Source organism: Ascaphus truei, chromosome 1 (assembly GCF_040206685.1).
Source record: "Ascaphus truei isolate aAscTru1 chromosome 1, aAscTru1.hap1, whole genome shotgun sequence".
In the NCBI taxonomy this organism is placed as follows: Eukaryota; Metazoa; Chordata; class Amphibia; order Anura; family Ascaphidae; genus Ascaphus; species Ascaphus truei.
The window spans coordinates 386,803,271-386,827,418 of NC_134483.1; the positions used below are offsets into that span (position 1 = coordinate 386,803,271).

Sequence of the window (24,148 nt, forward strand, 5' to 3'; positions counted from 1 at the left end):
TTTGTGAAGTTATTGTTTTATATGCAGTGGTTAACATAAAGATGCAGCAGCCATTATCCGAACATTTACCTGGGGTGAACCACGCACTATAGTGCATTGTGGTCCGAGATGGTCCTCTGTAGACTAAATGGCCCATCGGATTAACACAGCAGGGGTCCCTGCTGTGTTAATCCTACCTGGGTCTACCTGTCTGCCACAGACGTGCAGTAAGAGAGGCTGAATCAGTCACTCTAACTGCGCGCCTCACAGGTGATCGTGAGGGTTTTATTTCAATTTGAACACTACAGTATTGTAGCAGGAGGTCTCCGGAGCTGAACCGTATTGATTTCAGGTCCGGGGACCCCCTACATCCCAAGTTACAGGCCCTGTTAGGGAATGCTGGTATCCCCACCATGTATACTATATAAATACTGTAGTGTTTAAAATGTAATATAACCCCCGCGATCGGCTGTTAGATGCGCGCAGGTAGAGTGACTGATTCAGACTATCTCTTACTGAGCGTCTCTTACAGACAGGTAGACCCCGGTAGGATTAAAACCGCAGGGACCCCTGCTATGTTAATCCGATGGGCCATTAGTCTGCAGCTGCAAATTTTGAAAGAATTTCGGGGAAATCTCGAAAACCAATTCGATAAAGTATCGGATAACAGCCACTGCATCTGTAGGCTTTGTAAACACTTGCACAAAAGCTTGTTTCATTTAACAACATATAGCTAGTGATCATCATCATCATCATCATCATCATCATCATCATCAGGTTTATAAGTGAGCACTGTTAAAACGACTATACTTTACACTAATATTTTGGTGCAAGCATAGATTGTCTTTTCCAATTTACAGTAGTACCAGTTTGTCGGTTTGGTTATCTGCAAAGGATAAAAGATAATTGACATAAAAACATATTCATTAAGGACAGTCTCCAATGCTATTTCAAATTAAGTATGTTCTTCTCGAAACTGAGCACAAATGTTACTGTACATTGAACGGTGGGTTTTTGGGAGCAGATAAAGACCGTTAACTACATGGTAATTATCCACACATTCTCAAACATTTATTTCCACTTGACTTCAAATATCTTTCCTGTGTTAAACATAGAGCATTGCCTGGAGCTTGTTGCCTTGAAGCTTATTCTAAGGGTATCATTTTCTATCTACAACTCTGCCAGACTCATTTGCATGTTTATTTTGAGTTTTCACAGAAACAAACTAAAAATGTTCACAAGAAAAAATAATGTCTACCTGAAGGATTACTGCATGGACTCTATATTATTAAAATGTTGTACTACAGTATACCTGCAATGATAAAGAACACTTATGAGCATATTCACGTGTCAGACAGGTCCCCAAAACGTTTCCTCTGCAGCCATGGTTTCTGGGTATTGTAGTTGTTATATTGTGGATCATTGTCATTGTAATGCTTTGCCAAAACAGTATTTCTCTAAGCCATTAAATCTTTTATATGGCATAATATGTTTTTAAAGCATTTTCTTCTTCAGTTGGATGAGATCATTACAACAGAAAATTAGAATTCGGAGGATGTAATACTAAAAAACCCTCTAAAATATTCTTGATTTACTGTTACAGTTTGTTTTGTTTCCATTGTAAATTAAGTTTAAATAGTTGGCAAACATACCAACATCTAGAGAAATTACCAGTGAAAGTACACTGATATTTTGTAACAGTGTTAATTATATTGGTTTAATAACAGTGAATACCTACTGGAAATTCTTAGATTACTAGCAGAATGAGAAATTATAAAAGATATTAACCCAGAATAAAATGATCACATTTGTTTTATAGTCTCAGAGATTAGTTAGTACAATATAACTGCAGTTCACACTTGTTCTAAATGAAAAATACTAAGCACCATTTTACTCTCATTGGGTTCTTTTAAGATAACAAATATATATATTTTGTGAATGATGCATAACACTTCAAAAGGTGTCTCTAGAAATGTTATACCTGGAATATAGTTCGAACATAAACATTTCTTATTCACATTTGTTTTACTGTAGAATAGCTCATTGGTTTTGATATGTTTATTTGCATAATTTAATTATATGCAATGTACCTTTAGAAGTTGGAGTTTGTTTAATGAGATGCAAGCTCAGTAGGGTGCGTTCTGCCATCTTATACACATTCATTTTGCCTCATTTTCTTAAAACCAATTCTACAATGAGGAAAAGAACAATGATAATTTGATTCATTTTCCGTCCAGAGTGGATTTTTTTTAATTCAAATTAACTCAAATGTTTACTGCTAGAATATGACTAAATGCTTTAGTTACATTTCAAATCATAGCAATCCATTGAACAGCTTTGTAGCCATTACACAGTAAGGATGTGCAAGGTGCACAGAGATAATACCATATGGCCTAGACCCACTAAAGGTCGTTGTGGCTAGGTTAAATTTTGGCGCAATTAAAAAATGGGATTGCGGCAATATTTAGAATTATTATCATATTCTTCAACAAGATTTTATTCATAAACAGGTAGTGATAACCCATTTTTCATGTATGGAAATGGTATGGATAACTCGGCATTAAAGCATAAATACTATATTCCCCCTTTTATTCCTTATGTGTACAGGCATACCCCGCATTAACGTACGCAATGGGACCGGAGCATGTATGTAAAGCGAAAATGTACTTAAAGTGAAGCACTCCCTTTTTCCCACTTATCGATGCAGGAACTGTACGGCAATCGTCCTATACATGCATAACTAATGTAAATAACACATGTGTAACAGGCTCTATAGTCTCCCCGCTTGCGCACAGCTTCAGTACAGGTAGGGAGCCGGTATTGCTGTTCAGGACGTGCGGACAGGCCCATACGTGAGCTGGCGTTTGCCTATTGAGCGATATGTACTTACTCGCGAGTGTACTTAAAGTGAGTGTCCTTAAACCGGGGTATGCCTGTATATGTAAAACATGTGACAACGTTCTTACTTAAACTTAAAATCGTTTCGTGCTCCTGTTATAAATCTGTACAAATCCTAATTGTGTTACTAACATAGTGGATGCTTCAGTTAGTGTCAGGCCTCGGCCAGGGTTCCTGCTGGCGTGCAGAGGCGCGCTGAGGCTCAGGGAAAGCGGGTGCTTTCCCTGGCCTTAGACAGCGAGCCGTCCGGGGGCGTGTCGGGGGTGTGCTGGCGGCCGGGCCAGTGACGTCACGGAGCTGGTTCGCCCTCATTGGGCGAACCGCTCACGTGACCGGCTCTGCGCTCCGGCGAGCGCTGAAATTTAAAATTCTGCTAAGACCTACGCTTCCGCGCGCTTGCGGAAAGGTAGGCGAGCCCCTACTATTATATCAGAGTTGATCCAAAAGGGGATCAGAAAGGTTCCCTCACAGTAGAGCACTCAATGTGTGGAGTACAGTGAGTAGACTAACAATGGTCTAACAGGTAAATACTGTCGATAGGTCAAAAATAGCCTATCATAACCGGAATAGCCAGGAAGAAAAATAATAACGTTTTATTCAAATATATGGATTAAAAACACATAAATCACATTCAAACATTAAAATAACCCCATAGTGAAGTGGCAAGATAAGCAATACAATAGGTATCCTGATGATAATATCAAGTTAATTGCTATCAGTGAGCGTCTATTATTCAGAATCAAATATTCCAGGTCTGCAGGTAAGTTTCACTCCCAGCCTAAATAGATACAATAAAGCAGGCAAGTATCCTATATATAAGCATCAAAGATATCATTGTTACCAACAGGTAAAATATATTCCATATAGTAATGATAAAGGTATATCACATAACGTAGTGAACTAATAGTTCAGATTATAGCTGTGTTCCCACCGTGGAGAAATAGTTGTTGATGGGCTTCGCTGTATCGTATTCACCAAAAAAAAAAATGTGTAATCTTAGCTCAGTATACCTTATTGTTGCGCAATTGGTTAGATGAAACTACCAAAATAAGGCATGCCCTAGTATACCATGCTGTTCTGTCGTGGGTATAGTATCGCCGCTACAGTAGGGCATATAACCACAGCGGGTAGAACACAGTAGGGTATATAACCACAATGGGTGAAAAACACAATGGTGTATAAAACCACAGCGGGTTAAACACTATAGGCTCCGTAGGTAATACAAGCCTGGCTGGAGAGTTTATGCTGCTGTCCCTGTGATCAAACGCTGCCACTTCTGATGACGTCACCTATGACGTCATCACGTCCCGACGATCGTTTCGCATGGGCTACACACGCTTCTTCAAGGGGAGGAGTATGCTTCCTGGCTCATTGCGGCTGTAGGGGCTCACAGGTAAGTACAAGCGCGCCTCAGCATTATGCGCTGACCATGCCCGAGGCCTCACTCAGCAGCTCCAATATAGCCGTATATTATTAAGGTAACATTATCTGTTGTTACAGTTTGCAACTGCTGGGAATATTGGCAACAAATGATTAAAAACAGGAAAACTTTGTAATGATTTTGCACTGCTTGGGAAGTGGGTTAAAACCTGCAATAGAAATCAAAGGATGTTTTTAAACTCAAAAATGGCATTAAGAGTAGAGAAGGGTGAATTTTGTCTGGAGGATTTCGATCCGAAGTGTGTCGGCCAGTTCCTTTGGTCCATGAATTCATCTAAAAAAGGGCGATTTGCATTTTACGGATTTTTTTATTATTACTGCCAATACATTCTGTGGATTTTGCAATCTGTTGATCGATTTCGGATTACAGAATCTGTGGATTCAGAAATCCGTTGACAGATTTTTAAGAATCCGCAGATTGGATTTTTACCAAATCTGTCAATAGATTGTATCCCATGGAGATTTTTGATGAATCCACGCAGATTAAAACAGACTAAATCCATTTGCGGATTTAACACTGCAAAATAGCTTTTGGGGGGGGGAATATGCAAGGAAACCTGGGAAATGGATTTGGGCAGATTCGCCCATCTCTAATTAAGAGTTGAATAACAAAAAAAAATAAAAAAATGCAGTAAGTATTATTTATACTACAGAACTAAAAAAAATTTAACCCACATATAATCCATTTTGTATAGTCTGAATAATGCATATATTCTTTCCTAATGAATCCGCTATTTACTGTTTCTTTAAAAACATATATTTTAATCACTCGATTTTCAAGTTTTAGCGTTCTCAGTTTTTCATTATAATGTTATGGTAGATTTGTTTAAATACGTATATTTTCTTTATATGATTATTAATGTTCACTGCTTTAATCTTGTGTGGTGGGGATGCTCCGGCGGAGGGCAGCCATCTTTTTTGTGGTCTGACCTGTGATACCTAGTTCTGGTGTTGGTGGTCGGTTTACCTGGGTGGACACTGATTGCGGTGCTAACGCCGGGGCTTCCTCTTTATATAAGATTGCGTCTTGCCTGAGGTGAATACTCTTTGATAAAGCGCCAGCTAGAGGCGGAAAACGCGTCAGAGTTTTGCTTCGGTCTCCCTATGGGCACTATGTCTTAATATATTTTTATTTATTTTTGAACTTTGATCCTGCCTCCAGTTCTCTCTGATCTGCTATGCTCCATGTTATTCCTTTTTTCTACTATTCCGGATTCGGCTCGACGGGATGCACGCGAGGATGAACTGAATGGCTTCCATTCATTGAAGTGGTCTGTGAGTAGCCTACTTAAAGAAACTAATTGGAATTTGCACCTTAAAGCAACTTGTTTAAAGATATCCTGCAGCGCAACAAAGAGATTCATTTCTCCCACATATCCATATGAGATTTCACGTGTTGCTGCTTTGAATACTTTAGAGATACACATATATATTAACTCAGAAATCATTGTTAATCAGCACTAGAGATGCAATTTTGGAGGGATGGGAGATACTGTAGCACACATTTCTGCTATTGGGTTATGTAATAGGGTTTCTTACAAAACCATATGGCAGAATATTATTTGACCTTTTTGATGTCTGAGGCATTGTACAGGAATGCTTCAAGTACAGGAAACACCCTACAAAGAAAACACAGAAGCATACAATTCATACGTTCAAATACTATGCCTTTAGTAATCAAGTGTCCGACTGGTTATGGGTTGACCATGACTAGCTGGCCACTTTAAATACTAATGGCTTAACATATAAATATGTTCTGCAGTGGTAAAATTATGTTATGTGTTTGTATCACCTAATGTAGATTGTTTTGTCTTATCTTGCCTATGTATAAAGTGGTCATTGTAAATATAGGCAAGACAGGCTTAATGCCAGCATAGCTGAGGTGATAAAAACTGGCAATATTTATTGACATTAGTCTGATATCGCTGGGTATTTTGTGTTTAGTAAATAATGTGTGAATAAGTAATTTGGTGAAAATTTTGTGTTTAGTAAATAATGTGTGAATAAGTAATTTGGTGAAAATTACTATTTGTATATGGTGCAAAAGAGTTAAAAATAACTCTAACATACTGCCACAGTAAAAAGCCACTTATCACTGCTTTACCGCTGGTGTGAATTAGTAAATAAATAAAATTGCTGTTAAACACTGATTAGACCATTTTGTTTTCATTTTTAGACCTGCAGTAAATCCAGGTCCATGTGAGACAACGTGGACAAAAAAAGATTAATGAAAACTGCAATTAATATATAAAATACAAACTATTTGTTTGTTCAATACATATTTCCTGCAAGTGTAATTTCTGTGTATTTCAGAGAACAGTAAAAGATGACAGGATTCAAATGTCTTTTTTTTCCCCAACTTTTCTTTATTCAAATAGTTTTAGAGGTCACCATGTGGCTAAGCACTGCCATACTTGAATGTTCAATAATATTATATTGACAGTGTGTACAGTGCTGCGCATATCATTTTGTAAGCACAATCGTTTCCTGCCCTATAGAACTTCCAATCTAATTTTGGTGCCTTGGGCAGAGGCAGATAAAGAAACTTGTCCGAGGTCACATGCAGCTAGCCTGACTCTGGGATTTGAATCAGAATCCCCTGCTTTAAAGTCAATGCTGCTGTTCCCAGAGCCAGAGCCTTTACTCAACGCTAAACCGCTTCTGCAGCACAAACAATTACCGAGACTTACAGCAATATACTTTTACCTCATGTCATACATACAGTAGCAAAGAAAATAGAGAATTCTGATTTCACTTTAAAATGAAATATATGGGAAGGGCAAAAAAATGCAGAAGCTACTCATTTTTTACACAATATTTTACATTTCAAGCAATTGATATAAACAGTTTACACTTTGAAGTGGCTAATATGTATCCAAATTGTAAATACTGAATTAAAAATGAATCTATCATTCCATGAATTGACATCATGATTGACATCAACAAATGAGCGCTCTACAGACAATCAAAACATCTTGGGGTGGAATTTCCCTCAATTCTCTTAATTCACAATCAACATTTTACATTTACTGGTAAAGTGGACTACAAGACGGATAATGGTGCAGTGAGGTGGGCTTAATACTAAATCTGAATGGCCCCTTATATAACATGGGATACGTCATGTGATCCTACTACAGAATCAGACCTTAACCTAAAAGTAACATTTTAATCAATTCTGTATAGATTAAAAAAAAATTGAATTATTAATGTTTCTTTTCCAGACCAGAAGCGAGAATGAATGAAAAACCCCTGGTAGAAATGTAAATGCATCTGTTGCAACACAGCTGGATGTTTTCAAATGTGGTTTATAGTGTTTGAAATTTTTATATGTAATGCAGCTTTTAAAAAAAATAATAATCATATTCAAGTACAGTATGTGTTTAATTGATTAATGTACAGGCTAAAAAACACATAAGATGAGTATTTATATATTGAAAATTACATTTAAAGTCCTCTATGAAACTCCCTGGGCTAAAGCAGTTGTACATATTCTAAAGAAGAGGCATCATTTGGTCTCAAAAAGTTGTGGTGAAGAACAAAGAACCTCTACAAGAACTCTAAATCATGTCAAACACAATAGTTATTCTGCTTAATTACCACAGACTTAGCAAACTTTAAATTAGGTATACTTTTGTATATATCTATAAATATGTTTCTGTTTGCACAATGGTTATTTACATTAAGGATCATTGAGATATTTTATATTATCTTGTTTTAAACAGCAGTAACGTATAATAACCCTTCCACAATCATTTTTATGGTGAACACAAATTTAATTACATGCGCTGAATATATGAACTGCAGAATTGCACATTTATATTACTTGTAGTTTGAATCATTTAAAGTGCTAAACATTTGCATTAATTGCTTATTGAATTTGTAGTGGTTTATGTTACAAAATTTACTTTTGTTTCCTGTTAGCAATGCATATCATAATTCCTTGTTCTAAAGAGAATGGCAATTGTTCTATTATGTGTGAAAGACATTTTGTGCCATAGGCTGAAAATGTATACTGTGTATACATTTTAAGCAAAGTCACTGTTATCTGAAAGAAGCTGCTTACATTTCAATATAAAATAGATGCAAAATTAGAAAAAAAAAATCATTTAACTGATTGTGTAAACACTAAAGGAGATTTCTGATTGTTACAGAAAATGTGTTCACAATAATAAAACATGGGGGGAAATACCTGTATTAATAAAGCACCTCAAATCCTCAAAATGTTCCAGCTGAAACCAACTGTAATGCAGTCAGTGCTATAAAATCTATATATAAAAAAAAATCTATAAGTATGTGATCTTCCCTACTCAGTCATCAGCAAATGAGCCTGTTTGGACTTTTAAAAGCCTAATGATCCAAGAGAAATACCAACAAGTTTTCTATCTGTGTTAGTGCACGATTATGCAAATGTAGTCCTACAGTAGCTGACTGACTTCTGTAGTTTAAGTAGGAAACTGAAAAGGCCAGTAACGTGGAGCATTTCTTGTCCTGAGCACATGTCATATTCATTTACCATGCCTAGATTTTGTGCCTTGCTTGCCTAACCATGAGTTTTTCCAGCAACTTTGTCCTTACCCGATTTCAATATCCTGAAATTGTCATCAATGTTTCACATGTATCCTTTTGTTTCTGCCTCAATTACATCTCCATTACCTCTTATTTAATAGATAAGTTGAAAACTTTCTGTAATATGTCAAAAATAAATAAAGAATTTCTATACTTCTTTTACAACTTGACAGTTTATTTGCAGTTTATGTAATTCAATAATACCTGAGCTTTGCCAACCAAATGCATCATGGTGTGCTTGTATTGATTCATTTATGAATGGCTCAGGCAAAGGAAACTCTTACTTTCTTTGAAAACCAGAGGGGACCAGATGTAGAAGATGCCAAGACTTCTCCCAAAAATATAAACATAATCTGTTCATATAAGGAGAGGTAATACTTTTCTCATGATGGGTGGTACTGAAAAGCACCAACTAGATATCAAACATGAAAGAGGACCAGCTCTAATTGTATTAATGCAAATGACACTCAGAAGGTATACAAAATATTAACAACAATAGAAACAGAAGAACCAGTTCACCTTTGTCCATGTGTCAGAGTAGAAAAGGCAGACTAAAAAATGATTTAAAGGTATCAAATGAGTAATCACAATGTTGATAGAGAGTATTCAAATATAACAAGGTTTTTATACAAATGGTATGTATTCCACAGCTGCGTTGTTGATAATGGTCCGTGGCTGCAGTACGATCTTACAATTGTGTTTGTTGTATTATATGATCTTTGGAAGAAATAAATATACATAAAAAATACAACAGTAGGCCACATTTTATTCACCTATGTTAATCACTGAATGTTGCTAAAACCTGCAATGCTGCATTTAAAAGAACCCCTAAACCAAATTTTTTGAGTCATTCAAATGATATTTACAACTCCGCAAGTTATGTACTATACAAGATAAAAGATTCATTGTCTTCCTCGTCAAAAATAACATTAATTGATCTCAGTGAAATATACCTGTCATGAACGGCACACCTGTTAGCACATGACAGGGGTATGTGACTATCACGGGAGACCAGGACTTAACAGGAATCAAGTACCAGAGAGAACACAGAGATCAAAAAAAGTATATTTATTCCGTCTGAAGTCAGCAGAAACAATACACTATCACCAACAGAGCTTTACTCACTCCAAAAAGGGGAAATAGGGGGCATCCTAGCAGTCCTAGGTGCCGGCACCACCGATATGAGTCACAATAGGATTTATATATACTGGGCAACCCTGTATATTCATACAGACAACAGGACAATACCGGAGCCTGTAAATCGGGAAGCAGGTGGTACCCAGAGCTAAAATAAATGTGGTTCCTCTCTGTAACTGTTATTAAAATAAAATAAAAGCTAAGCAATCGCTTGTTGAGTAACTGATTCAGTCTCACTCTTACTACGCATCACTTAGAGACAGGAGCAGCCCGGTAGGATTCACACAGCAGGAGTCTCATTCAGAAGCAGGGACCCCCCCCCCCCCGATTGGCCATTACCCCCTGCTACACCCTGCACATTGGATGGTCAATGTTTTGACACTGTGCACTCGCACATGCTCTGCAGCCGCGTGATTGACCATCTGTATGTACAGCAAAGGAAAATCTGCAGCACTCGCAGAGGTGATGTATCAAAAGGTATAGATTTATTTCATCTAGCAAATATAAAAACTAAAATATGGGCAACATTTCAGACCCAACTGTCCTTTCTCAAGCTCCTCTCTCATTGTAGAACACACTGGCTCTTTATAGTGTGTGTTTCAGAGGTTCGGGTGTCAAAACATCCCCACCTGAGCCTACGGTGACTCACAAAGATCATCAGTTCAAACACACAGTAGACCTTTCTTGATGTGCACATGCATTCCTCAGTTTGTCAAGCCGTTTCCCCATTAACACCAGACAGCTGCAACTTCAGACAGCACAAAACAGCCAATCCTGCATCTTTCCTCCAGTAAGTTCCCCAGAGCCAAAGATCTCACTGTCTCTCAACAATTTCAATCTCCATCAGCGTACTGTAGTCTCTGTGCATTACCATTGAAGGAGCTAAGCAAGAAGGCCACGCCCCTAAATGAGGGTAAAAGCATCCACAGCAATGGGCTCAGCAACCCGCACTTCTGCAATTCTGGAGAAGCCCCACCCCTGCAGATAACCATCAGATCCTCAGTTACTAGTAAGTTGGCTGGAAGTCTGTCAGACCATTGCTGAACTGCAGGCAATAACAGCTGGGGGGAGAGGGGGAGGGAAAAAGGAAAGAAGAAGACGTACTGTAGGAACAATATACACTAATGGTAAACACAAAAAACATTTATATATACATCAATACACCACTATGATGTACATTCTATATTGGCCATACGCATAAAAAAAGGATAAAAATAGAACCATATAAAAAGCAAGAGTAAAGATCTAATCCTATACAGGAAGCCTCTGGGGAAGATATCAAAAAAAGTAAAGTGTATGTTTATACTGTATATCTCTCTCCATACTTAGATTGATGGATTGTAATGTAATGCTCCAGTTATTCAAATATGGCTCAAAATTAGTTATAATAATATCTCCAGATTAATCTGTTATTGTACTATGAGCTACATCACAAATTATATTGTATATATATTTATATATGAAACGAACAAACAAAAGATACCGCAATCACACCGTAAAGTCAATGGTATCCCAAAAAACCCAGCAATGTACAACAAATAATGATGGCTGGTGGTGCTCTGGGACAGAATAATATGATCATAAAAATAGAGAGAAAAAAAGTCTCCTAAGTAGCACTCGAAATGACCAAAAAAAATCAGTTTATTAAACACATATAAAAAAGACACTAGCTAAAAACAAACACACAGGACCCCAAAAATCTCTCTGGACAATGGAAATAGCTATGCAAAAACATCAGGATAATAGCAAATGCAGAAAACAGAGATGACACAGGCAGCAAACGCTCACTGAGTAATCACGACCGGCCAGTCATACAGATATAAATAAGGTAAGCACCCCATTGCATAAAATTGGCTTACATGAACCAGTGACACATTTAATCACAACAATAGCCAGTCCCACTACGCAGTAAGTAGCATAACACAAGGCATGAACTACTCAAAAATGACCCTTTTAAGGCAGAGCTACATGTATAGGAATAAGTAACCTGTATGAAATCCTATAAATAAGTGTCAGTCATGTAGTCAAAAATAATCATAAAGTCAAAGTGAGCTATGGTGAAATCAGTGATGAGAGCCCATATATTTTTCTTGCCCATGACTTCCATAGCATTTTGGGCATTTTGCTTTGCGGACTAGCATCTGCTGCAGCTTTAGTAGACTCGTTTGTCTACTTTAAGACATTATTCTGCCTACAGATCTCATTAAATTATAAAGTAAATTAAGTGTGTATATGTGTATATGTGTATATGTGTATATATATATATATATATCTCAATGAGAAAAGTGCACAAATCAATTCAATCAATATGAGTGAGGGGAAATGTGCAGTAGCGCATTCATAGTTAAGGTTTATGACCCCTCTTTTCAGTTGCTCATAACTCTCAAAAATTCACCAATCGTCTGAAATTTTGGATTTCAGGTCAGCTTGACAAGGTGCGTTTGAGGACAATCTGTTGTATCCATTTGATACAATTTTACAATATGTTATTGTGAGGTATCTATGAACTATTTCATAGACAAATATATAAATGAAAGTTCTTGTGATCAATTGAAAAACCATAGAAATGAAAGTGAAAAATACTTTGTTCAAGTTTGTAAGCAAACCCTTCAAAAGTCTGGAAATGTCTAAGTTAAGATGACACGCAACTGTAACACCCCCCCCCCCCCAATTCTATTCTGATGTCATCATACATAACGTCACAAATGACATCACTGATGACATGATCCTATCACATCAGAGAATGTGGAGTAGAAAAAGATGATTATGGAATTGGTGAAGTTGACATCACATATGTCAGGATGTATGTACAGTTGCACACTATATACTATAGCACCGTGGACAATTTCTACTCCAACCAGCACTGAATACTGTCTATTCCTCCCAATAATTGGTGAGCAGTGTGGGTGGGGGTGGTATTGAGAAGCCTGACACTTGTTAAATGTGAAGGGTAGTTAGAGAAAGGGATCAAATAGGACTGATACGTATGGGGGTGAAGGCATATGGGTCCACAGATACTTGGGGAGGGGCAAGGGGAACAAAGGGATCACAGAAGTCTGACACATCTGACAAGGTGAAGTGAGAAATACACAGGAGAAGCCTGAGGAAAGGGATTGGACAAGCCTCATGCTTCTGAGCAATTAATCAATCAATTAAACAATCACGCGATCCACACACACACACATATTCAAATAAAAAATGTAATAGGTCTTACCATCCTCAGTTCCGTGGACGAATAAGAAATTCTGCTGTGCCAGGGAGAGTGTCTGCCGTGATTGCGCTGCAGGGGTCCATACTTTTGAATGGGACCACCCGCATTGTTAATCCTTTGGTGCCATGACCACTGTGGTCATGTAACCACAGCAACAAAGATGTTAAGATTTACTATCTGTGTATACCATGGAACCAGGCTTCATTATCTCATCTGGTGAATTAAGATGGGATATTATACACCGAAACTGCCATTTTATTCAAAATGTATTTACCAAACTGCAATATATGCAAACTAAATAGTGAAAATTGATTCCAAAATATCTGTAGATGAGCAATAATTGTTTTTGTTCTTAAACAAAGCATTTTATATTTAAAGGCTGCAAGTAACAAGTCAGGTACCATGGACAGCAGCCTAACTCATTTCAAAATGCCCTATAAAAAAAGCAATACATTCACAAACACTTTCAAATGTTATGTTTATAGACAATGTTGTTTTTCATTGCTTTCTGTTTGTTTCTTAATTGAGAAATAATGATGTCATTTAAAATTGTTGTTGTGGATATTTACAACTGTTAAAAAAATGTAGTAAAGCATGTTAACAGAGACCTAACTCAATATCAATCTAGGCTGAGTTTTAGAACACAGAATCTCACGATAAGTCTATAGGATCTGCCAGCTTCCATTTGTGCTATGATTTGCATTCAGGCAGTTCATAATAAAGGGCAGACAAACTTTGACATTTTGTGAAGTCAAATGAACAGTACAAGAGTATGTTAATGTGTTTTCTATATATATATTTTTTCTTGACAACGTGATTGATTTAGATCTTCATACTCAAGTCATTGTGGAAGTAATAGTGATTGAATAAATACAGTCTAAAACTTCCAAAAAAGGAATACATTTTTTTTAAATAGCAAATTACCCACAATACTTTACTACGTTACATATTGTAAACAACATAATAAGAAATGTTAATTATTTTTTATAGGGCTTCTACGTAAGCAGTGCTTTACAATATGAGCAACACAGCATAGAAAACAACTTAAACTTTAGATAATGAATAATGAAGAAGTGTGATAATGCAATTTTGGCACTACCACAAGAAAAGTATAATTTAAGTCAATGGTCTACAGTCATCAAAGTTCGTTAGTTCATAAGTGCAGTATTATAGTAAAAAAACTGTTATTTTTTAGGCGCAAGTCATGAACTTGGTACAGCTAAAAATAACACATTTTTTACTGAACCCAATAAATATATCTGGACCAGCACCAAAATCAATACATACCACACATTTACTTATTTTAATGGCTATCATCAAGTCCCAATATGTATTGGTACCTTGCTGCTGCTAAAAAGTACAGCATTTTTTTTAAAATCACTTTCTCTAGGCTGGCATTAGCCCTACATTGCCTATGTACATAATGCCCACTATAATGGCCAATATATACATAGACAAGAAATCTAAGCCAACATGAAATATGTGATATTAGCATAAACTATTACACATTTAACTAGATATTAACCCATTATTATCAAAAGGAAGTCATGGGTTTCCATGGTAGCTGATCACTTAGGGCTAAAAATTGCAATATTTAACTTAAACAACACTAACTACCCAAGTGGCTAGTAAGGGTTGGCAATGCCTTACTAACTGCAAAGGCAAACAAGGTGTTAACCCTTATCATAACCCCCTGGGGGACCCAACCACCCTTCCAAGGGCAAGTAGCACCAACAGTCAGCCACCTGGGTTAATGTATTTTCTACCATAGGGTTTTTAATCCTTTATTTTAAATAACCCTATGGCAGGAGTATAGTATTACCACCCCCTTTTGTATCATGGTGTGGAAAATCATTCATATTTATCGATGGAGATAATTACTGCATTAGGACTCCCCTTAAAATATTGATCCCAGTAAAATGTTACCACAATATTGATAACATTGGTCATAACATTGAGGTAATAGCAACAGATTTTTTTTTCAAATTATTATTGGGTGCAATATTAACTCAATTTTAATGGATGTTTATGACTTTAGGCTTTTGTTTCTTTCCCTCCGGGAGTGCCAAAATGGTCCAATCTCACTTTACTGAATAAGGCCCAAAGTCATTTAATCCATGCTGGGCAGACCATGAAAAGAGTTTTTAGTATAGGAGAGTAGAAGAAACATGGAATAGGAAAGAGACCAGAATACCGCACATGAGCAAAGCAAAGGGATTATTTACAGCTGAGCTATAGATCACTATATGGTGAGAAGCAAGTTAACGCATACTGAACAATGCATTAACAAGGGAATACAAGTTACATCACTAACTGTGCTTTACCTTGATTCTCACCATATGCAACAGATGCCTTAGAGAGGTAGAAGAAGTAAACTGTCTGCAAGTTAGCATAATGTATTAGCAAAATTAGTAGAGGAATATTAAAAAGGGAGAGAGAAAATCAATTCAAACAAAGATATTTTGAACAGACTGGAAATTAAACATCTAGATTCAGTTTAAACATTTAATACATTATCAAGTAAAGTCTGTAGTGGATAAGGGTAAGCATTAGTGTTTAACATTATAAAAATAAAGAGAAAGGTTGATCTTAGTGATGTTATGGAGAAAGAAAAAGATCAAGCTAAATTTAGAATGTAAGAATAAGGAGATAGAGACATTGCATGCGTACCTCAGTAGTGGGGGTGACAATATAGACTATAGTGCCATCTACTGTAAAAAAAATAAGTGTCCATGGGACCTGGATTAGGTGAAAGTGTACAAAGCTCTGCCATTTCATTACACAGGAAATTAACATTTTAAATACACTGTGCAGCATACACAAATGTAAGGACTTTGTTGAAAATGTAAAAAAATATATATATATTTTTTTGAAAAATGAAAGAAATTGCAGGTTGGATTATTTTCTGCAATATAGCCATGACTTAAACCAGGAGAAAGTTATCAGTAATATAGGAAAGCTCCAAGAGGTAAAGGCATGAAACCAACCTACTTACTTTTGACATGTCTTAATATCCATCAAAAAGTTAATGAATGTATTGCAATAAAAAGTTACAAAACATTAAACAACTTAGCCTAAGAAGGACTTGTTTAAAAGTGCATGTTAAAATATAAATACATTATACTTACTTTATAATACTTCACATGTTTATATTACAATCAAACTTTATTGCTCTACAGCTAAACCCTATTGTGTGTCCTCATACAAGTTCAGGACACAGACTGGCAAAATACATAGCAAGAATACAATAGTGAGTGAAATAAAAAGAACTCACAGAAATAGTTGTATAATTTATTGATCTATCAACTTAACAAATATGTGTGCTGTAGTCCATTTTATAAGTATTATTTTAGTGGTCAATGCTCAATCACACCTGATCATACTCAACCCAAGTGTGTTCTTTCAGAAAGTCTGACTCTTAATGACAGACTATACAATGTCCTTCAAATCATTATCATGTGACATGCACACTGACTTTTAGTTCTTATCAAATATTTTTTGCGTCTGTTGAAATGATGTGTGATACTGTACTTTCGCAAAAACAAGGGCACATTCTGCCTGGTTCACGTGACCACATTTGCACATGCACATGTCAAGGTAGAAAGAAATAATGACCAGCGTTGGAGAAATAAGATGAAAAAAAAAGAATAAAAGAAGAGTAAGAAGAGAGCATCACAGCAGATGTCTTACTATCAACTCTTAGTTTTGCTCATTGTGTGACATTTCATTGAGGGGGGCAATTGAGTATAACGTTGCTTTGTTATGGCTGAAGACATTTCTATGTGTTGGGGAGATTTCTACTACTTGGTTATCTCTTTGGATGAAGGAAACTGAAGGAATATTCCAGGGGTGTTAGATACTATAACCCTGAGGGTTGGCTGGTACCTCTTCAAGAGTGAGGTCTTATGGCTTTTATGTTTCATAACCCCTTCATTTCCAATGAGGCACATAAGGGACCCATTTTGAGAGTCTTGACTGTTGATGATGTGACAATAATGAAGAGGTCGGTGGCTGGTTAATAGACCCCTATTAAATGAAAGGGGCAATGATCTATAGGAGCTAGTGCTGGACTTCAAATGGGTAGACCTTGTTTGTGCTGAGGTGGTTCATATTTACTAAGTGTTCCATTGCAGGAATGTTTCTTATGGAGTAGGAGAGCTTAGTAAATATGGGCCAAAATCCATTGAATGCATTGGTGGTTAGTAATGCATTACATTACAATGCTTTTTGAATTGCATTGCAATGCCTTACTAACCTGTGTGGCATACAAGGGGTTGTTTAGATTGTGTGATAATAGTTAAAGTAACCACTTGCCATACATGCTGATCATCAAACCATTAACTTACCATACCTTCATGAATAATGTGGCTACTAAGGGATTACTAACTATTTCTCTAGTTAAACAATGTCTTTTTTTTACTAGTTTTGTCCCCAAGAGCTGCCAGACCTAATAACCAAATGAACTATCTCCATTGTGCCTTTATTGCCAGCCTGGCGTAGTAAATGACAAAACTCAGAACTATGCATCATGCTGCTTCAAATTTGGCCTGCAAATAATGCACATTTCAACTTCAGTTAAGAAACAAGACACTGTGTGAAATATATGTTCAAACAACTGTGGCTCCCTTTATGATATTGCTAAATTCACATGTACCCTGTCAGCTGATGATTTAGGTGCTTTGCAATCCATTCAATTTCTAATTTTACAGTTTTGTTCTTTCATGTGGTTTTCCAAAGCCTGCAAATATTAAAGCTTCAGTTTTTTGGAAAATCAATTGTACTTTAGTTTGATAGTTTTCGTTAAGACATTGAGGGTTATTCATTAAACGCATTTTACTGTTATAGTGCCAATCGAGACCCTATCACATTGAAACTCCCATTAAACTCAAAGGGAGTTTGTGTGATATTAACCCAATTAACACTATAGCAGTTTAATTAGATAACTCCTTTAACTGTTTCCTACATATCTAGGTAGTGAAATGCACATAATTTTGAGCTTGTTATAACAAAATCAAAATTATTTGATATTATCAGCATTATTTTAGTGTCAAGATAACTAGTAAAATATGTGTTATTTTATCTGGGCAAAAATATCTCCTATTCTATCAAACACCAAGCATAGCCTTTCTCAATCTGTTTATCTGTGTACCTACTGTAGGAGGCAATATCACTTTCCACTACTTGATCCACTAGCTGAGAATTAAAACATACAGTATCAGGCCATATTTTATAGCTTAGCACTGCTTAATAGACCCTAAAGAACATTCACTTGAGTGGCCAGTGATGTGTCCTGTGACTCAGCACCATTTACTAAATATGGCCATTCATATGTAAAGAGATCTTAAAGGTGCAGTCCCTGCTAGAAATATGTAATTTTAAAAATGTAAGTTCTGGGTAATCATGCCATTTGTTTTTTAAGTATCAGACTACAGTAGTTAGCCCTTTTAAATATTTTTACGGTATTATAGTTTTTAAACAAGGTAAGCTGAGAAGTTAATTGGGGTGAACTCCATTTAGCTCCTCCCTTCACGGGAGCGCTTCTTAGCGCTGGGCGTTGAGAAGATCCTTGCACAGGCTAATCACCTAGTGCACTTTACAGACTTATTTTCAGACAGAGCAGCTTGAAAGATAAACTTCACTGCATTTTCCTTTTAATGGACCCCTATGAGAAACAACAACAAGTTTTTGAGTTTTCAAGTAAACAAAACACAAAACCCCAGCGAGCTCTTTTTGGGAACCCCTGAGCCACCACAACATATATGTATGTATTTAAGTGTCAAAATGGAGTGCTATTGAGCGTGGCATATGTATACAACAGACGACAGAGAAGCCCAATGCTACATTCAACATGACAGAAATACACATAGGACTTGCGAACGGGTGTCTGCCTTGTCGTGGCTCGCAAGCTTACAATGCTTTGGCCAAAGGGTTAAACTAAATGACCCTTTTTCAAGAGAATATATAAGTATTTTACTGTGTATTTCTGTCATGTTGGATGTAGCATTGGGCTTCTCTGTCGTCTGTTGTATACATATGCCACGCTCAATAGCACTCCATTTTGACACTTAAATACATACATATATTTTGTGGGAGCTCAGGGGTTCCCAAAAAGGGCTCGCTGGGGTTTTGTGTTTTGTTAACCTATTCTCAGCTGTTTCAGCTGTTGGAGGTTAGTGGCTCCTCCTTCCCAGGTTTTAAGCCCGCCCCTCCCCACTTCCCAAGTTAGTAGGTCCTTTCATTGTACTGGATATAGATCCAATGTGGTCTTTCTCCCTCCTAATAGACTTACATGAGAATTTTAATCCTAATAGAGATATATTAGTATTTTATCTGGTAGTGTTAGGACTTGCGAATGGGTGTCTGCCTTGTCGTGGCTCGCAAGCTTACAATGCTTTGGCCAAAGGGTTAAACTAAATTACCCTTTTTCAAGAGAATATATAAGTATTTTACTGTGTTTTTCTGTCATGTTGGATGTAGCATTGGGCTTCTCTGTCGTCTGTTGAGTTTTCAACTAAACCAGAACACAAAATTATTGCTTTCAATATGAGTACATTGGTTTAATTAAGACAGTTTTATTGTACAGATTGTAAGCATCTGTATTAAATGTTAATATTTATGAGGCTCTTCTTTTAAACACCTGATGTAACACAGAAACCGGTCTGAATGAAGAAATGCCATTGCTAATAGTAATATTACTAGATTAAAACAATGTACAGTACATCTGACTTAACTCCTATACTGTATGAAACTTGGAAATCAGAAAAAACCTGGTAGAAGATAATAAACAAAGGAAACAATTATGACACGACTTCAGAATTGCTTTTGAAAGACATACAATGTTACATTCCACAATAAAGGAACTGTGAATAAGAGCATAGCTGTCATACAGTAAGTATCAACACAGCTAATAACAAGGAATGTATGTTATATTAGTTCCTTTGCATTATGTTGCTAAAACTATGAGACCCTGAGAAATTATAAGTACTTCACAATAGTTCTATGCAGAATGTGAATGACTCCTTTCAGAGGTCAGAATAAGTCAATATTTGAAGATATGAGAGCAGACATATCTCTCATTTGTGTCATATTGTAGATGAATGGTATCTAAAATCGGAAGACAATCTAAACAGTGATAAAGCGGGTTATCCAAAAGCATAACATGTATTACTGATCAGGAATCTCAGCAATTATAACTCTGATAATACAAATGCCCTTTTATTTCAATAACCTGTTCTTAGGAAGTAAAAAAAAGTTATTGTACCAAACATCTTGATCACTCTGCTGTTGAAACATTTTCCTACTTGAGATGTTTGGAACACACACTCCAGAAGAACATGCTTCTGTTTAGAGATGAGTCACACACAAAAACAAAACTGAATAAGAGTGACCTCACACAACTGTTCAAACTGCCATAACCCCCAGTTGTCTCAAAACAATCAGAATGTACAGTATAGTAGTACTACAGTAGCACAAGTTGTAATACAACCCAAAACTACTCAACACCTACTAACATCCATGCATTCTAACATCAATGTCGTTTATCTCAACACAGCACAGTTACTGAATAATCTCCAATGTAACTGCCAGTCAACGTGCATTGGATGATATACCTTGTAACTAGATTCTATTCTATTGCAACATAGGGGTCATGTAGTATCCACATTTCCTTGGTGTAAAGCTTTTTCTGTTGGGAATTTTTTTTTCTGGTTCACAAAAAGTACACTAAATATATCAAAGAAAAAAAACTTACATGGGAAGCAATAGGATTTTTTCTGCTCCAGCATGCCCCAGCATTGCATCAGTTTTTCCCAAAAGACACGGTCGCCATAAACGTTAAGATGAATGGATTGATCATATAATAAAATCCATCACTTAACCCCATCAATTGCAAGAGCTGTAAAGCTGTAAAAATCAATCCTTTAAAGAACTCTTTCAAGTGACTAGCGTAATTGTGGCCAGGCTGGTAAATCCATACAGTATTTCTATCAATTGAAACAGCGCTTTAAGGATAGGTATGATTCAATCCTTAGGTGAGTTTAATGTCTCTTACCTGATCTCCTGTATCTGTGGATTTCACAAGATGCTTGTCCTTGTACAAAGACCAGAGACCGATGTTGGGCAGGAAAATTAAAGCCACCATGAACAGCAAAGTCATTTGAATGAACCTCTTTTGCTTCCTCTTCATGGCAATGGAAGAATTTACACGTATTATTGGTTAGAAAGTAGAAAACAATCACAACTGTATTTCCGATCTTCTGGGGCTCAGTGGAGAGTTTTTCTTCTGTTGTATCCTCAAACTTTTGTTGCAGCTTCAAGTCCAGGCAATTTGTAGAGTTGCAATCTGTAGAACAAATGCACAGAGTCACTTTCTTCCTACACTGTAACTGGAAGGGAATGCCACATTCTTTTGGAAGAAGTGTTTTCCACCGGAAATAATTACGCTTATTGATCTGCACTAATACAAAAAAACAAAAATGGCAAATATGATCATCTGATAAACGATCAAGGTTAGTGCAAAATCAATGAAACAACTAATGCTTTACTGGAATAGGAGCCACGTAGTGTGAAGGCAACCCTGCATTCATTGTCCGGGTTAGCAAGTAAAAGGGATGTGTAGTTACAAAGCACCTTTTGTAGAAGGACAAATTACTTAATGTCACCAAAAACTTTTACAATACTCAGCACGTGCGCATCTCGCTTTATAAGTAGGGAGTGTGTAATGGGAAGAAAGGGCATTAGGTACTCCACAGTATCCTCTTTAGTTAAAAATAGACTCTGATGCACACTAATATAAAATAAAACATGGTCATATCCCGACAAGGTAATGAAATCACTATTATCCTACTCAGTGCATCACCCAGACATCATACCTTTAGATTGTTATGATTCTCCGAAGATCACAAAAGACAAGCAGCAAAGATTGTGCATTCAAATCCACAGCCTACCCCTGAAGTCAATCCTTTTTTGTAATCTTGCAGGTTGACACGGCCAGAGAGACAGATGTTGTACCTCCCCAATAGTCCCTCTTCTTCGCCTTGCACTCAGTCAAGAGCTCCGCTGGTGTAAAACACGTGGATGAAGATCTAAACCGAGGGTTATAATCCCTCCCCCCCAGTCTCACTATCCCCTTATAAACAAGCCGAGGCAGTGGGAGCTGAAGGGGGAGGAGGGTGATGAGGAGAGAGAGGGTGGTGCAGGGAGGCTCCCAGTTACCAGATCGCAGAGAGCGAGTCAGACGCGCGGTCACACTGCATCGTCCCTGTAATATTCACCAGCAGCAGCAGCAGCAGCAGCAGCAGCAGCAGCAGCAGCACAGACCCCCTGCTCCGGACACTGGCACTAAGGGGGTACACAGGCCAACGGAGGAGGTTTAACAAGCAATCAGAGAGATCTGGGTTATCAGGGCACACGCAATGGGAGTGGTGGGAGAATAAGTCCCGAGAAGCCTTTCTCCCCCCCAAAACTTTTGAACTGAGACTAAGTGACCCCTGTAGCAGTATTGAAGCTGCTGTTCACTTCTCCCCTTGGCTGTGCTCCGTGCAGCAGGCAGCATCTCCCGGAGCTGCTGACACAGAGGCTGATGTGCTGGAGGAGTGGAGGAGGGGGGGGTGGGGAGATGAACAGAAGCTTTTAACACTGCAACTACGGACTGAGCTGTGAAGGAGAAGCAGCTGGCTGCGTCCCTCCCTACCCAGGCAGTAGCTCCCCTCTTCCTCCTTCCTCTGGGATTCATTATGCGACTGTCCTATGATGGTGTTTTTGCCATAATGTGCTTGTGTAAATGTCTGTGTTAGTGCGCGTGTCTTAGTAAGTGTGCATACATGTACTGTATATAGCTATAACAATGTGTGCTTGTGAAAGTATTACTATATATTTATATGAAAATGTAGGTATTTTTTTCTGTGTCTGTATATGTGTTTTAATGTGCCTATATAGTGTGTGTGTGTGTGTGTGTGTGTGTGTGTGTGTGTGTCTATTTGACATGACATTAAACCTACAGTAAGCCAACACCCTTTAATCAAAATGCAACAATCACTAAAGCAAAAAAAAATGTGACATTAACCAGGATTTACTCCTGGAAAAAGCATGGTGTTATTTCTAACAACTGTTATTCTAAATGACATGCAAATGAGTTCATTATAGCCGAAATTATATTAATCCCTCAATCTCAAAAATGTAAGGTTAACGCTAGGAAATAAGGCTACATTATTGAAGTCATACCTACAATCTGGTTGTTCTCATCCAGGTCTTGGAGAGGGGGGGAGAGCTTGGACGGTTGGCCTTAAGGGGTAAGGAAACCGATTTAGGAGAGGTGAGAGTCTATTTACTTGTTTACCTACAAACAGATTCACATACAGAAGTATCAAGACCCGCTGTCCCCAGTGCCGCAGTCAAAGAAACAAAAGTCTGTGGCGCCAGAGATTGTCTGACACAATCGCACGGGGGGGAGTCCATGTTTCTGATGAATTGGACCCCGTGCATTGTTAGTTCGGTGCCATGACTGCGGATGGCAGTAGCCCTGAGGAAAGTCCGCTTTACTACATCTGTATATTTCACGTGGTGAGATACCTGGGAAATACACTAATTTAAATATGTAACATATGTAGCGCTGCTTCCCCCCCTCCCCCTCCTTCTTCCCCTCCCCCTCCCTCACTTCCTCTGGGAGATCTGGCCTTTGCTACCGGTGTCATGCTGTTAGGTTCCAGGAAATGCTCAGGGTCCGCGTTGATATGGGGACACACGACAGGTTTTTGGGATATCTTCAGGCTGTGTTCTTCTTTATCTAGTGCAACACCTCAATTCACAGCAGGCTCCAGCATCGCTGGAGACAGTCCCCACTGTTAAAGTCATAATTCTTACCCCTACCCAATAGACTGTAGACTCAGGCAGGGTGTAGAGGGAGAAAGGGGGTGGCCC

General features: G+C 37.6%; 1 protein-coding gene across 2 annotated transcripts in view; it reads right to left on the reverse strand.

The window, feature by feature from the left end:
• The window catches only part of GALNTL6 (polypeptide N-acetylgalactosaminyltransferase like 6), a 1,501,141-nt gene extending 1,478,330 nt beyond the window's left edge, over positions 1–22,811 (reverse strand). Inside the window, exons 1-2 of one of the 2 annotated variants that reach the window (XM_075611422.1) lie at positions 22,102–22,811; positions 21,282–21,572 (exon numbers count right to left, since the gene is read on the reverse strand). In XM_075611422.1, the coding sequence (XP_075467537.1) occupies positions 21,282–21,416 (135 nt within the window). In that variant the 5' untranslated portion in view covers positions 21,417–21,572; positions 22,102–22,811. Of the gene's footprint in view, positions 1–21,281; positions 21,687–22,101 lie in introns of both variants that reach the window. The other variant, XM_075611431.1, reaches the window with a different exon arrangement.
• Positions 22,812–24,148: the final 1,337 nt, after the last annotated feature.